The sequence below is a fragment of the Panthera tigris genome, chromosome A1 (assembly GCF_018350195.1).
Source record: "Panthera tigris isolate Pti1 chromosome A1, P.tigris_Pti1_mat1.1, whole genome shotgun sequence".
Lineage (NCBI taxonomy): Eukaryota > Metazoa > Chordata > Mammalia > Carnivora > Felidae > Panthera > Panthera tigris.
The window spans coordinates 166736862-166750148 of record NC_056660.1 but is presented as its reverse complement, the minus strand read 5'-3'; the positions used below and the strand labels follow the sequence as shown (position 1 = coordinate 166750148).

Here is a 13287-nt window from a genome sequence, read left to right as displayed (position 1 = left end):
TTCACACCACCTCTCGTGAACAAGATATAAACCATCTCAAGAACCCATGGTTTTTCTAATGAATTGGAGTCACCTATGCGGACTGTATTTGTGACATGCACATGTGCAGTTGGGGTCCAGAGGAAGGACACCATTTCCTGGATCAAACCGCAGAGTGCAAATATTGTGCCCTAAATAACACACTAGTTACTGTAAATGTCAGTAGAGGGAGTTTTTCCGACTTTGATTTAATGAAAGCTTACAGCAAAGCCAGCTGTTAGCACTTCTTAACTGCTTGTCAGAGGGGAGAAGGGGAGAGACAAAAACCTCTTTTCTGTATACTTTAGTCTTAGAATTAAGAGTTTTCAACAGGTGCTGAATAGTGACACTAGGGGTCCTTTACAGCTTGATGTCTTTTAGGTGGTGAATTTATAAGTTCTCCAGCACATGGATCTGGAGTTACTGGAGGAGACTGGTGTAAAATTAGTTTGGAGTTTGCATCTTGAATCCCCTCACCTATGCACTAAGCATTTTCAATTTCTGGGCTCCCATGAGGAATCAAAATAAAAAATAAAGGAGAGAGAAGGCATATCAAACACTGGTCCTGACTTTGTCACTGAGGGCATTACCAAATAACCGTAAGCCATGTGAGTTTTAATTGCTGTCATCTGCATTTTCTGAAGAAACCACTTGAAGCAAACACACAGGGAGGAAAGTATGCAGCACTCGTTTCTGTAATTTCTGTCATTTCTAGAATGCATTAGCGAACATATGAGATTGTTAAGGGTCTTACCGCCCTTGGAAATCCCTTTGACATTAGGCTGTGTGTACTGAGGGGAGATAATCTTTCCAATGCAGAGAAAGTTTACAGTCTTATTATCTTGAAGAGGAGAAGAAAGTTTCTTCCTCAAATGAATTATAACTTGAAACATGTTGTCATGTTTTGGTAAGCCCACTTTATTACTTCCATCCTTCTCTGTGGCAAAATTCTTAAAATAAATGTACCATTGCACCAGTGTGCTTTCTCAATAGCATATTGTACTTATAATAGCATGATGGAAGTTGCTGGGCTCGGTTTAGTCATATAGAATGCAGAGCCAAGTTCTGAGTAAAACCTCTAATTGAATTACCTGCAAAGCACTGACAGACAGGCTTTCAGGACAGACAAAGCTTTGCTTTCCCCGGCAAAAATAGGTCATGTTTAAGTTGGCCTTGTAACTATTTGTTACTGGTTTTTGCCAGCACTTTCACCTTGGGCCCCTTTTCCTGCAGGAGATGCCGAGGAGCTCTATGAAGGCCGGAGGGCTCAAGCATTATCTTCTTATTTTAAAGAAAATTGATAACAGATAAAGTTAAACGGAAGAGCCTTTGAAATAAAAATACAAAGTATTTTCCTGTAGATTACCAACATTCTTGCATGAGTCCTTACTGTATTGAAAAGAAAAGATAGGGATGGGAAAGTAGCTCTTTCTAGCGGTCTCCATCAATCTGAGAAGTATTTTTGTTTTAACTTCTGGGAAAAAGTAGAGTATGCTCCTGTTGTTGAGGAAACAGTTTCTTGTAGACCATTTGCATTTGAAAATGAAGAATAATGTGTTGTTGTTCTCGCCTTTCTCTCTCGTTTTGTCTTATCCACAGCCTCTGCAATCCCAGATAATGGAAGAAGGTCCTGTCTAAAGCTCAAAGTCTTTGTGAGACCAACAAGTAAGTTGACTAGAATGAGCTTCAGAGGGTGGCTTCATTGCGCATGCTTTATTGTGTGGTCTGGTTCACGGCGGTAAAACTTTTTTTTTTTTTTTTTTTTTTTACTGTTAAATCCTGTGTGGTATCTGTTTTGTATATCAACATCCATGTTTTAGTTTTCATCAAATTTTTTCTCATCATTCTTCATGATGCTTTTATTTTTAAGTACACAGCAGTTGCTAACTTGTTGTTTCTTAGACTGTTGTACGTGCACAGCAAATGGGAACAATATTGGCATTTGGACACATGCCATTGATTGTAAAACGATCTCTACATAAATTAAAGGAAAAAAATAGAGAGAAAGAAAAAAGAAAGAAAGAAATGGGAGTTTAAGGGTGTCTTCACTAACATATTTGGCTGTTATCTCTATTTTTGTTATAGATAGCTGTATGAAAACTATAGGTGTTCATGATCGTGTTTTCGATGTTAACGACAAAGTAGAAAATTCATTAGAACCAGCAGGTTAGTATGCTTAGAGAATCTCTTTTAACAAATGCATCTCTCTCTGGTGCTTCCGTACTTTTTTTCCTTTCTTCCTCTCCGCATGTTTGCACGTTATAGTTGCTCTGCTTTTTGCTCATTGCTAGCAATGCTAATATTACTTATATTCTACTTCATTCTCCAGTATCTTCGTGTAATGCATGTTAGATAAAATATGACCTTTCTTTTTTGGACATGGGTTTGATGTAATGCAGTATCCTAATATAGAAGCCCCATCAGAATGCTAAAATCTCACTACTTTTTACCATATCCTCCGAGCATGCTGGTGAATCACTGTGAATATTAATGGATCTGTTTTCATTTAAGACAGAAAAAAATTCTATCGTGTATGCTTATAAATTTTTTTACATTATTTCCAAATCTATGGATGAAAGTAATCAAGACTGTTACACAAAATCGCAGCTAATTCAACATATTTCATTTTCTCTAGCAATTCACGTGCAGTCATTGAACTGATCGAAAGACCTTCATTTCAAATATTATTTGTGCTATTGTTATCAGTAGCAATTGGTCTGGAGAAGTATAATCATGTTGCCCAACACAAATCACACACTTGTGGCTCCTCCAAATTTATGTCATCGACCCAGTGCAATGTGATCCTTGATGGCTGAGGCAAAATAAGTATTAAGGATACATTTTTTTCTACTGCTGATCTCCACACACCCAAACTTTCCTGTCACTGAAGAAAAATAAAACCCACAAAAGCACTCATCAAAGTATTTACACTGTAACTACACTGTAGTGTACTGAGTATAAAATGGTGCTGTATACTATCCATTCGGTTATAAATGTAACTAGACAGATAGGAGTCCTGTATCCACTGTGCAGTGAGGACTGTACCTTGATGCCCCCATATGCCTACCTTCCTGTGGTTTCCTCTCTTTGTCCTACTTGGCTTGAGATCTTGACTGGTTTCCTTACCCAACTCTCACAAAACTCTCAAAGCTTAATGGAATTAAAATTATTTCTTCTTCACAGAAAGATGGGAGCCCCCCTCCCGCCCCACCTTGTGTGAACAGAGACCTTTTTTTTTTCATCTATTTATAGTGGAACTTCTCTTTTTTTATGGTCCTAGAAATTAAAGTGTCGTGTAGTCCACTTTCTCTTTGGAATATTGTTACTAGGACAGTCAGTGAGCCTTAGGGAAACTTACCCTGAGTAAATGTGGTGCCTCAGGACATAAAACAGCTTTCACATTAAGAGTCAGGTTTTCTTCCCCAAGCATTCTTGTTTTTCTAAGGCAGGTGTCTTATCCCAGCACAAATGGGAGGTGTGTACAAGAAAGCTCTGAGAGGCCTTCTTGGCTCCCCAGGGATCAGTTAGCTGCTTTAGAAAGTTGCAAGGAATGAATGCCGACACAGAGCCATTTTAATTGTGTCCTGGAAATCTGGAAGCATTACTGTGGCTTTTCATGGTACGAGACTCCTCACAAGCTTGCAGACTTGGTTCCTCATAGGATGTATGAGTTAGAGGGGCTGTCTCCTAAGGACCACAAAGTCTACACTCTTCCCTTGATAACTGAGACTTGCCCAGGCTGCATCACTAGTTTGAGACTGATCCAAATGTAATGTTCAAATTTCTCAACTCCTATCCCAACATGAGTGTAAAAGTAGGATTTGCTTACTGTCAGTAGAAACATAGATGTTCATAATGAGAACTTTACTCTTTTGCATTTCTTAGTAAGTCAGGTGTAGAATGACCAGCAGAGTCAGGCCTAAGTTGTAAGCATAAATTATTCTGAATTAGGATTTTTTTTAATGCATATTGTGGCAGATGTAGGCATATCTTTCCAATAATCTTTTTTCCAGGTAAATTCCATTGCCTATCAAGAGAGCAAGAGACTATTTAGAAATAATAGATTGCATGTTCTTCTCTGGTAACCAGTAGCTACACTGAGGACTGCTCTGCATTAGGAAAATTACCTTTGAATTCAAATAATGGTAAAATGCAAGATATTAAGATGCATTCATACGTGAGCATATTTCACGGTCTTTGGGAAACAGGTTTTTTCACTGAGCATTTAAAATCCATGATGGCCCCCAAATCTACGCACATATAACTGATGGAAGTTTGAAGTTTAACAGAATGTGGTGTGAGTGCATACGTTGGAGAGTGGAAATGCGGGTGCACACGTATAGGGATCTGTGCAAGAAAAGCTCGTGGAGTCAGTTGTGACTGTATTTAAGGGCTTTCTGGTGAGCATCTTCACTAAAAAAGTTATGACAAGGTTGAGCTACCATCCCTGGCTATATGAACGCAGTAATAACTTTGAGTAGTTCATCTTATTCCTCATGAACTTCAGTCAGACTTGTGGCTTTGCACCACTGTGTTGAATGTCTGAGTATAGACCTAGACTTTATGAATGCAGAAAGCCTGAAAGGATCCCACTGCATGTTCTCGGTAATGTGTACTAATTCACCTGTCTTTGGAATGTATTTGTCTTTTTTGTTTGCTTGCACACTCTGCCTGCCAGTTTCCTATCATCAGGGATACAGGATGATCTCAGGGCAGACATATGCCACATAATATGCTCCAAAATATTGCTCGTGTTTTCTCAATTAACCATTGAAACCCTCATATTGTAGAATCCTGGTAGGCAGGAGGCAAGGCTTGATTTGGTTTCAGAGGAGGAATATTTTCTGCTTTTAAGCTACACTCACCATTATGAGTGTTAGAAATTCTCTGATGTTTAGATGTGATTTCTATTGGGATAGATTTTGCTTAAGAATCCTTCCTTAGAATTTTGGAATTGCTCAGATTTACCCAAATGACAGCCAGTTTTTCATCTTGCTGCGCAGGGGCCATGGAATCTTCCAACAGTGAGGCCCTGCTATAATCAAAGGATGGTTTGTAGAATCCTGGGCCAGGACCAGCCTGTTACAGAGAGAAGAGAAGAACCATCATGCCCTAAAGGGACAGATTTTCCCCTTTGAGTGCAAAGTAGCACTTCCTGGTTAGTTGTTTAGAAAAGGGTTACTTCCAAAAATCGATCCACAATTAGAAGACTGAAATGTACATGTAACCTCATGCTTCACTTGTAGGTAAAACAAAAGCTTTCCTCTCAATGTCCGCAAAGTCATTCACCCTGTCTTGTGCTGCCTGGAGCACTGGCTAGGCCTTGCGGAGCATCTTGGAGGAACAGGGAGGGCAACTCTACTTTCAGTGCATGCTGAGTACCTGTATATTACCTAAGTACCTTTTATCAGGACACATCCACACTTCACAAGGAAGAGGGTTGGGTAACATGGTAGTGAAAACACGATTGAGAAGAACCCAACAGCTGATGTAATTTCAGGTGTATAAATATAAACGGTATTTCAAAATGAAATCTGGAAGCCTCAGGGTTTCTGGTTGGTACAAATTAAACCTGAAGTACTCTCTATTGTTCGGATGGACAACACATCAATGCTCCTGAAGTGATCTGGATTTTAATTTCAGGGCCATTCAGGGCACTTGTGTCTAAGTCCTGCTCACTACATATTTAATACATTTGCAAGGCTGACGAAGAACAGAGGAAAAGAGACCGCAAGTCGTTGGCTGCACCATGTGGGGCTTTATATTTTTTTCCTCTGTATCTGTTTAACTTCCCATTCTTGCTTCCTAACCTTCTCTGGTCTTTTAAGCGAAGAACCACTCCACGCAGGTTTGCTGAGGTCCAGGAAAGGGGAGCAGACGTGACACAGAGATGCAGGAGCTTCTACGTGAGGACAGGCTCAGGTGCTAAGAGCACTACAGGGCAGAGCCTGGACACTGCCAGGATCTATTGCCTAGTTCAGAGTGGCAATGAACGTGATGAACGGGAACGGCCTACCTGAGCATGTCTGAAGCAGGGCCAGCCTGTGAGCCTGAAAAGTGGTCATTGCAGGACCAAGAATAGGGAGTGTGATGGTGATGATACCTAGTGAAAAAGAAAGCATCCTCATTGTGACTTGTGGTGTGACAATCTACAGGAGTTTGAATTAACAGTCCATTAAGGGGTTGTACGTGGGTCCTGCCGGGATATTTAGGAATTATCCTTTGAGGTCTACAAAACTGACCCAAATTACTAGAGTCTCACTTGGAGTGAATACAAGATGACAGTCTCTGCACTCTTACAGGAAGGCCCCCTGATGCTGAAATAAAATCTACAACTGAACCCCCCCCCCCCACCTTGGCCCCAAGAACGTGTAATTCAGAGAACATGTAGTCTAAAAGCACAAGTTAAGCCAGGAGGAAGGAAGAAGACGGACAAAACTGGAGCAGAGCATGGCTCCCAGGCAGGCCTCCAATCTATCTTTGGGTACTAATTGCTGCAAAGTTCCTGTTTCAAAGTTAAGCCTGTTAATCATGCAGATCAGGAAGGCTATCCAAAGTCAGAGGCAGCCTCGTAGAACACTTTATAGCTAAATAAAAGAAGCTTACCTCACTTAATCCATTTTATTTAGAGGAAAATTTGCATCCACGCCGATAATTTATGTGCCAAGCTTCAGCCTGATAAAAATAAAAACAGTCAAGTTCAAGTAATTTAATCCTGGAGATACAGGGTTTGTAATGGAAATAGCACCATAATTGATTCCCAATTGTAGGCAAACTAGTGGGCACCATTTATTGAGGTTTAGTGGGCATTATGTGTAGTTAATTTAAATGCGGTTTTGGCATTTAATTTTTCTTATCTGACAATTCACGTAGGTAACCAACAACCAGGCATTCAACACTAATCCTCTGAAACAGCTAGAAAGCAGGAAACGGGCAGCCCATTCTGGTCAACCACCAACATGCCAATATAACTACAGCCTCCCCTGCCAAACATGTTACTTGCTTCTCCGTGGCATCTTGGGTTTAAAAGGTGCATTCAGGTATCTCAGCTTTGTGCAAGGTGTGTTAGTGAGCAAACCAAAGGAGATCACATGCCAGAGGTTACAGTCTGTGTACAGTTTTTCCCCTCACTCTTTAAGGAAAGTAATAATATTGCTGAAAAAGTCCAATTTTCTCTGCTTCTCCTTTGTTTGCTGTAAATAATGAGTGATTATGCAGACATGAAAGTCAATGGTGGCACAAGGTTCATTACCCTACTTTGCAGAGGGTGGCGAGGTCTGTTAACAGCAGGCTGCTGCAAGAGAGTTATTAAGGATGTGAAATCTCATTGGAATGTGTGCTTTCTATTTGAACAGATGACACCGTACATGAGTCAGCCGAGCCATCCCGCGGTGAGAACGCGGCACAAACACCAAGGATACCCAGCCGCCTTTTGGCAATCCTACTGTTCCTCCTGGCGATGCTTTTGACGTTATAGCACAGTCTCCTCCCGTCACCTGTCACAGAAAACATCAGGGTCTTGGAACACCAGAGATCCACCTAACTGCTCATCCTAAGAAGGGACTTGTTATTGGTTTTTTGGCAGATGTCAGATTTTTGTTTTCTTTCTTTCAGCCTGAATTCTAAGCAACAACTTGGGGCCAGGAGGGGCTAAAGTAGTGGCTGCTCCCCTACCCCATTCCACCCCTAGCCCTTGCCCTTGACTTTCTCTCACCCCTTCCAAGTTAAATGGACTCCAGATGAAAATGCCAAATTGTCACAGTGACACCAGTGGTCGTCAGCTCCTGTGCATTCTCCTCTCAGAGCCCACCTCCGTTAGCGTCCTGTGTCAGCGGTATACGGACAAGGAAGAATAGTGGCAGATGCAGCCAGGAACGGCAAGGCCCAGGAGGGTTGTGCTCTCCCATACAATATTTATGCCTTCTCATTCAGGACTGTAAGCTGATCGTGCGGGGCATCGTGTCACCGTGTCGAGTCCAGAGGGGAGGTATTAAGAATAGATATAATATTACACCCTTTCCTCTAGGAGTACATAAATGAACAGGCTTCTAAAAGGTTGAGACACTGGGGGTTTTTTTGTTTTGTTTCGTTTTAAGATGACTGTCTTAAAGCATTCTTGACGGCAAAACTTATGCTCCATGAAAGAAGCCTTTTTTTCTAGAAAGCAGGTCGGGTGCGGGAATGCTAGCACAGAGCAAGTGTGAGAACAGAGAAAATTAGGTTTGGTGGGGGTGTGTATGTGTGAGTGCCTCTAATTTTTTTGGTGACTGGGCAATGCACACCAGATTTTTTTTCCTTTGAATACAGATCACCATGGTGCTACAATTTTTTTTTTTTTTAAAGAAACTCAAAGAGGCATTTTTATGAATAAAGTGACCTTCCCCAAGGCTGACAAGCCAGGGTTGATGAGTGTATAACGGAATAGCTTTGGATACTCCTCTGGGAGACAATATGTACCAAGGAAAGGAGGTCAGTGGCCAGAGGAGATGTGATTTGGCTTTGCTGGAGCGCCAGTGTGCTGTGGCCTTTCCCCGACTCCCACCCTAGTACCCACGTTTTGCTCCACACTCCACAACTGCAGGGGCTCAGACACACACCCCTGTCACCAGGAGAGTCAGTCAGCACTACTTGGGAGGGCTAAAGGGAAATTTGGAATAAAAATTCCAAAGTTTGGAATAAAAAAATTTCAAGTGTTGATTTTATATTCTTTCCCTTTCTGACACAGCCTGAAGCGTAGGGGGAACATGTGTTTATCTGTGGGAGATAAACAAGATGGAGTCCCAAAGACTTTAACAAAATATTTTTTTAAAAATCCACTAGAATAGAAAATACATTATTTAGATATACTTTATGCTGAGAGTGAGTATATATGCTTGTCCTATTTAAACTTGTGAGAAAAAAAGTGGTATCCCTTGATACATTTAGAAATATAGGGGGCTATCTTGTTTCATTGTGGGGGCGGGGCAGAAGGAGAATAAACGCAAGATGACCCTGTTTGAGGAATCTTAGCATGGCCAACAAGGGACATTTCCAGTTGGTTACCAGGAAATACAAGCTTGGGGTTACTACTGGTGAGGCTCACAAACTGAGCTCCAAAGCCTAGACAGGGGAAAGTGTCAGACCAATGAAAAGAAATCTAGCCTTTTTACTAACTGCCTGGCATGTCAATAGAAACCATGCCTTTCAAAATAAAACAAACAAACAAACAAAAAAACAAATGCCATGATTATGTCATATGTGAAAAGTTGGAAGCGGTCCAGGAAATAAGGCTTTTTAAAAATATGTATTTGTTTTTTTAAAATGTCTAGATGAAAAAAGAGAGGGGTCACAGTATGGACAGACTTTATGAATGGGAATTGGCTACGAAGTTGTGAGTAATTCTGAATTAGAAAAATATGTGAATGAAAGGCAGCTGTAAAGGCACTTGCACCCTGGAGAGTTGTACACATGTTGAAATGTAATCTGGGCTTACCTGATCCATGTGGAATGGATGTTACTGCCGGGTCTGTTCACACTTGGAACCATGGGAGTGAGGCTGCTGGCCTTGCAGACACCGTCAGTGCTGTTCCCCCAGACATCAGGAGCTTCTGTGGAGTGGCAGAGTCTTGTCACAGAAGGCAGCCACCATTTCACTGAAACAAAAGTTCACAGCATTGGATTCTTTTTTTTCCTTTAACTCTGTATATGCTCAGCACTCTCAGTAATACCCAGTAATACTTCTTTTTATTAATAGTTAACCGGCTTGTTGGTCCAGTGGGATTTGAGTGGGGGTGGGGGGCGGATACCTTCTAAAATGGATCAATAGTCAGAACCAAAATAATACTGCATGTTCTATAACCACAAGGAAATCAAATGATCCTATAATGATTCCAGTTAGTCATAACTACATTAGCAGTGCTAATTTCATTTTAGAAATGGTGACTTCTGTGGTTTTGCTAGCATTTGTCTCTAACAAATGATAAAATAATTACTCATGGCCCTCTCTGCCATTGTCTTTCATTTTTCACAGTGAAATTAGACCCCTTTACTTCATCATGCCACTACAAATTAAGTTTAAAAAGGAAAAAAAAAGCAAGACTATCCACACCAGTAGACAGTGTGCTTCTCTACCTTTAAGTGATGTAATTGTAGGTAATGCTTGCCACGGAGTTTCCAAGAAAATGGTTGGTATCAGACAGTTTTCATCTTGTCCAGAAAGTGCTGGTGGCCTTTTATGGTAGTGTTACAACCCTCTGGGGGCTTAGGAGGATGTCGATGCAATTTTGTAGCAGCTTTTAATTCAAAAAACAACTCAAAAGTCTGAAGGGCAGCCTTAGCTGCCTCTCAGCCCCAGTTAGTCAAACCCCAGCGACCTTTGCCCCTGGTTGCCAAGGGCTTTGCAACATGAAGCAGGGAAATAAGGATCTGTCTGTTTAGTGGATACTGTGTATCCTTTAATAGACCAGGTAACAGTTCGTGTTAGTTTAGAATATTGTTTTGTACTGTACTTTCTTGGGTGGCAGAGGAAAGAAAAGTAAAACATTAAAAAAAAAAAAACAAAAAAAAACTGCGTTCTTTAAATTCTGTATTCTTAGCGACCTCTGTTGTATATAGTGTTTGATAATAAAGTATTAATTTGATTCTTATGTCTTTTGTAAGTGAGAACAATAGTCTTTCAGGATACAAAACATGCATTGAGGCTTTGAAACATCCAATGTATACGTGGCTAAGAAGAGTCACAAATGGCTGAGACACTGCTCCATACAGGACTCGTGTGTGGTCATCACCCGCCCAGTCGTAAGACTCCATCATCTCGGGACCTGGAACAACATGACTTTTTTGATCAATATTTTATCCTCACTGTTTTCAAGGTCTGATGTTGGAGCCCTGTGGTGTTCTTCCTCCCCCAGCATGTTGGTTTAAAAAGGTTTAGGGAATTTAGTAACAGTTCTGGATTTGGGTTTGGTTTTCTGTTTGTGGTGGTTTTCATAGACTGTTTCATTTCTCCCCAGGAAGAGGTGCCAGAATCCCACGTGGCTCAAGCATGGGAAGGGTTTCAAGCCAGTCCATTTAGGAAGGTTAAATGGGAGCTGTTTCCCTGTGTCATTGTGAAAGGAAGAGTTGCACAGTACCTGTGGATTTTCAGGGACTTTGTTTTTCTCTGGTGCCTTAGCAACGGCAGCAGCCATTTTCATTAGTTTCTCCAAAATTAATAAAACAGTTTAAATTCCCCTCCATTCATTGCTCTCAGAGCTGTGGTCAGTCGTGTTTTCTTTTGAAAACCACCTCCACCAACACCCCCGTTTGCCTACCACCCCCCCCCTTTTAGATGTTTATTTTTTTTTTGTCTCTTTCCTTCCGCCCACGTTTTATTTTCCCTCAGAACCGTGAATGGGCAGGTCTGTCTCTGGTTTGGCATCACTGAGTTTTTCCCATGCATTTGCCCAAGAGCTGCTCGGATGTGAGACAAATCTCCCTACAATGGGCTTGCTCCCATTGTCTGTACAGTTTAATAGATGCTGGCATGTTGGAGGTTACCCATGAGTCAAAATCCGCTTTCCATGCTTACTTTTGACACCCCATTGAAGCCACTCATTGTGTGTGCGTCTGGGTGTGAAGTCCAGCTCCGTGTGGTCCTGTGCTTGTACTGCCCTGCTTTGCAGTTCCTTTGCACTTACTCATCGAGTGCTGTTTTGAAATGCTGACATTATATAAACATAAAAGAAAATGTAAAAAAAAAAAAAAAACCCACACACAAACCAACCCATACAATCTGTATTTGTATATACACGTGTCCGTACAAGTATACCTAAATAAAAATTAAAGATTTTCATCATTTTAATTGGAGCCCTCCTTCTACTTTGTTCCTTGAATGACGCCTTTATTTCAGGGGCTACTTGTACTCTGCTGATTTTTCAGAATCTTTGTGGATAGAAAAGATTATATGATATGCACAAGAGAAGGCCTGAGAAGCTCAAACAATGCAGGGTTAGAAATGGCCAACTATCTGGGCACATTCCAGTTATTCTGATGAGAAAATGGTGAGATTCAAGCCTTGTCTCTGTATCTAAGCCTTAAAACAGGTGCTAAGGCAAAGCCCTGCATCCTAAAACCACTTAAATACATTAAGAGCTAAGTACAAAAATTATGTTCTTTCACCTCGTGTAGTTTCTCACCCCATCAAAATAGAGACAGAATGAGCATTTTTCCAGCAAACATCCCATACTTCAGAGAAATAATGACAGTAATAATAATCACTTCAGTACAACACTGAATGTCAAATTCTCACTATCCAGGAAGAATTAACTTACCAGTGTGTGACCTTGGGCAAGTCACACAGTATCTTTAGGACTCAGTTTCCTTACCAGTAAATAAAAGAGTTCTTTAAGTGATTTCATTTTCTGAATACTGCCCTTGCTGGGCACTGCAAAGCCCATTTTGCATCTGAGTCATGTGAGTTTTTGTCTTTGATGACATTACTATAAGCACAATTTGAAAATCACATGTGTAGAGGGAAAAAGCATCAAATATCTGACATAATAGACAACTAATGCATTTCAAGACTTGGCTTTAATTATACCATGTTAACATTAAACTCACTGAAAGCCTTTTATTATACTTAATTATTTGACGGGGCACTAAACACTAATTATAACTTACTGTAACCTTTTTTTGCTAATGAAGAATGACAGCTTTACAGAATGAGGAACAACTCATTTAAAAGAAAGAAAAAAAAAAAAAAAAAAAAAAAGCTGTACCGGACTACCTATGTGATATTTTCAAACCAGAACAGCATTACATGGTCATTATCATCTTCACCTTCATCATCAAAAGCATTTAAGTGATCATGACATTGTGCTCAGTGCTGCGCAGAATAAAGTTAATGTTTACAATTTGTACTTACCAAGTTTACAAAAGGCAGACATGTATAAGCGTAACATAGTAACTATTTATGGAGGAAATCTAAAGCTCAAACATTTATATTGCGCATAAATAAGAGGAGACTGGGATTTTAAGATTAGGAAGCTTGGAGTGAAAGTAAGTTATCTTTACAAATTGTCAAAATGGGGTTAGGAGCTTCTTACAAAACAAAACTCTCTGATTTAAAAACCGTGGGCTGTATGAGAATGGTGAAATGCGTGGAGTTAAGTTTTCATAGTAGCTAAAAGGCGACCGTGGGAATGAGAAAACCCAAGACAACACCTGAGTGGCATGGGCACGGAAGGAAATTGTGAAGCTGTTCGTTCAGGGAAATCACCACAGTGCCCTACAGAAGTAGGGGAAGTGATG

The 13287-nt window shown here is 40.6% G+C and overlaps 1 protein-coding gene across 1 annotated transcript in view; it reads left to right on the top strand.

Moving 5' to 3' along the window:
• EFNA5 (ephrin A5) overlaps positions 1 to 11824 on the top strand; it is a 274624-nt gene extending 262800 nt beyond the window's left edge. Inside the window, exons 3-5 of the mRNA XM_042990900.1 lie at positions 1618 to 1683; positions 2104 to 2184; positions 7374 to 11824. Coding sequence (XP_042846834.1) covers positions 1618 to 1683; positions 2104 to 2184; positions 7374 to 7495 — 269 coding nt within the window. The 3' untranslated portion in view covers positions 7496 to 11824. The remainder of the gene's footprint in view (positions 1 to 1617; positions 1684 to 2103; positions 2185 to 7373) is intronic.
• Positions 11825 to 13287: the final 1463 nt, after the last annotated feature.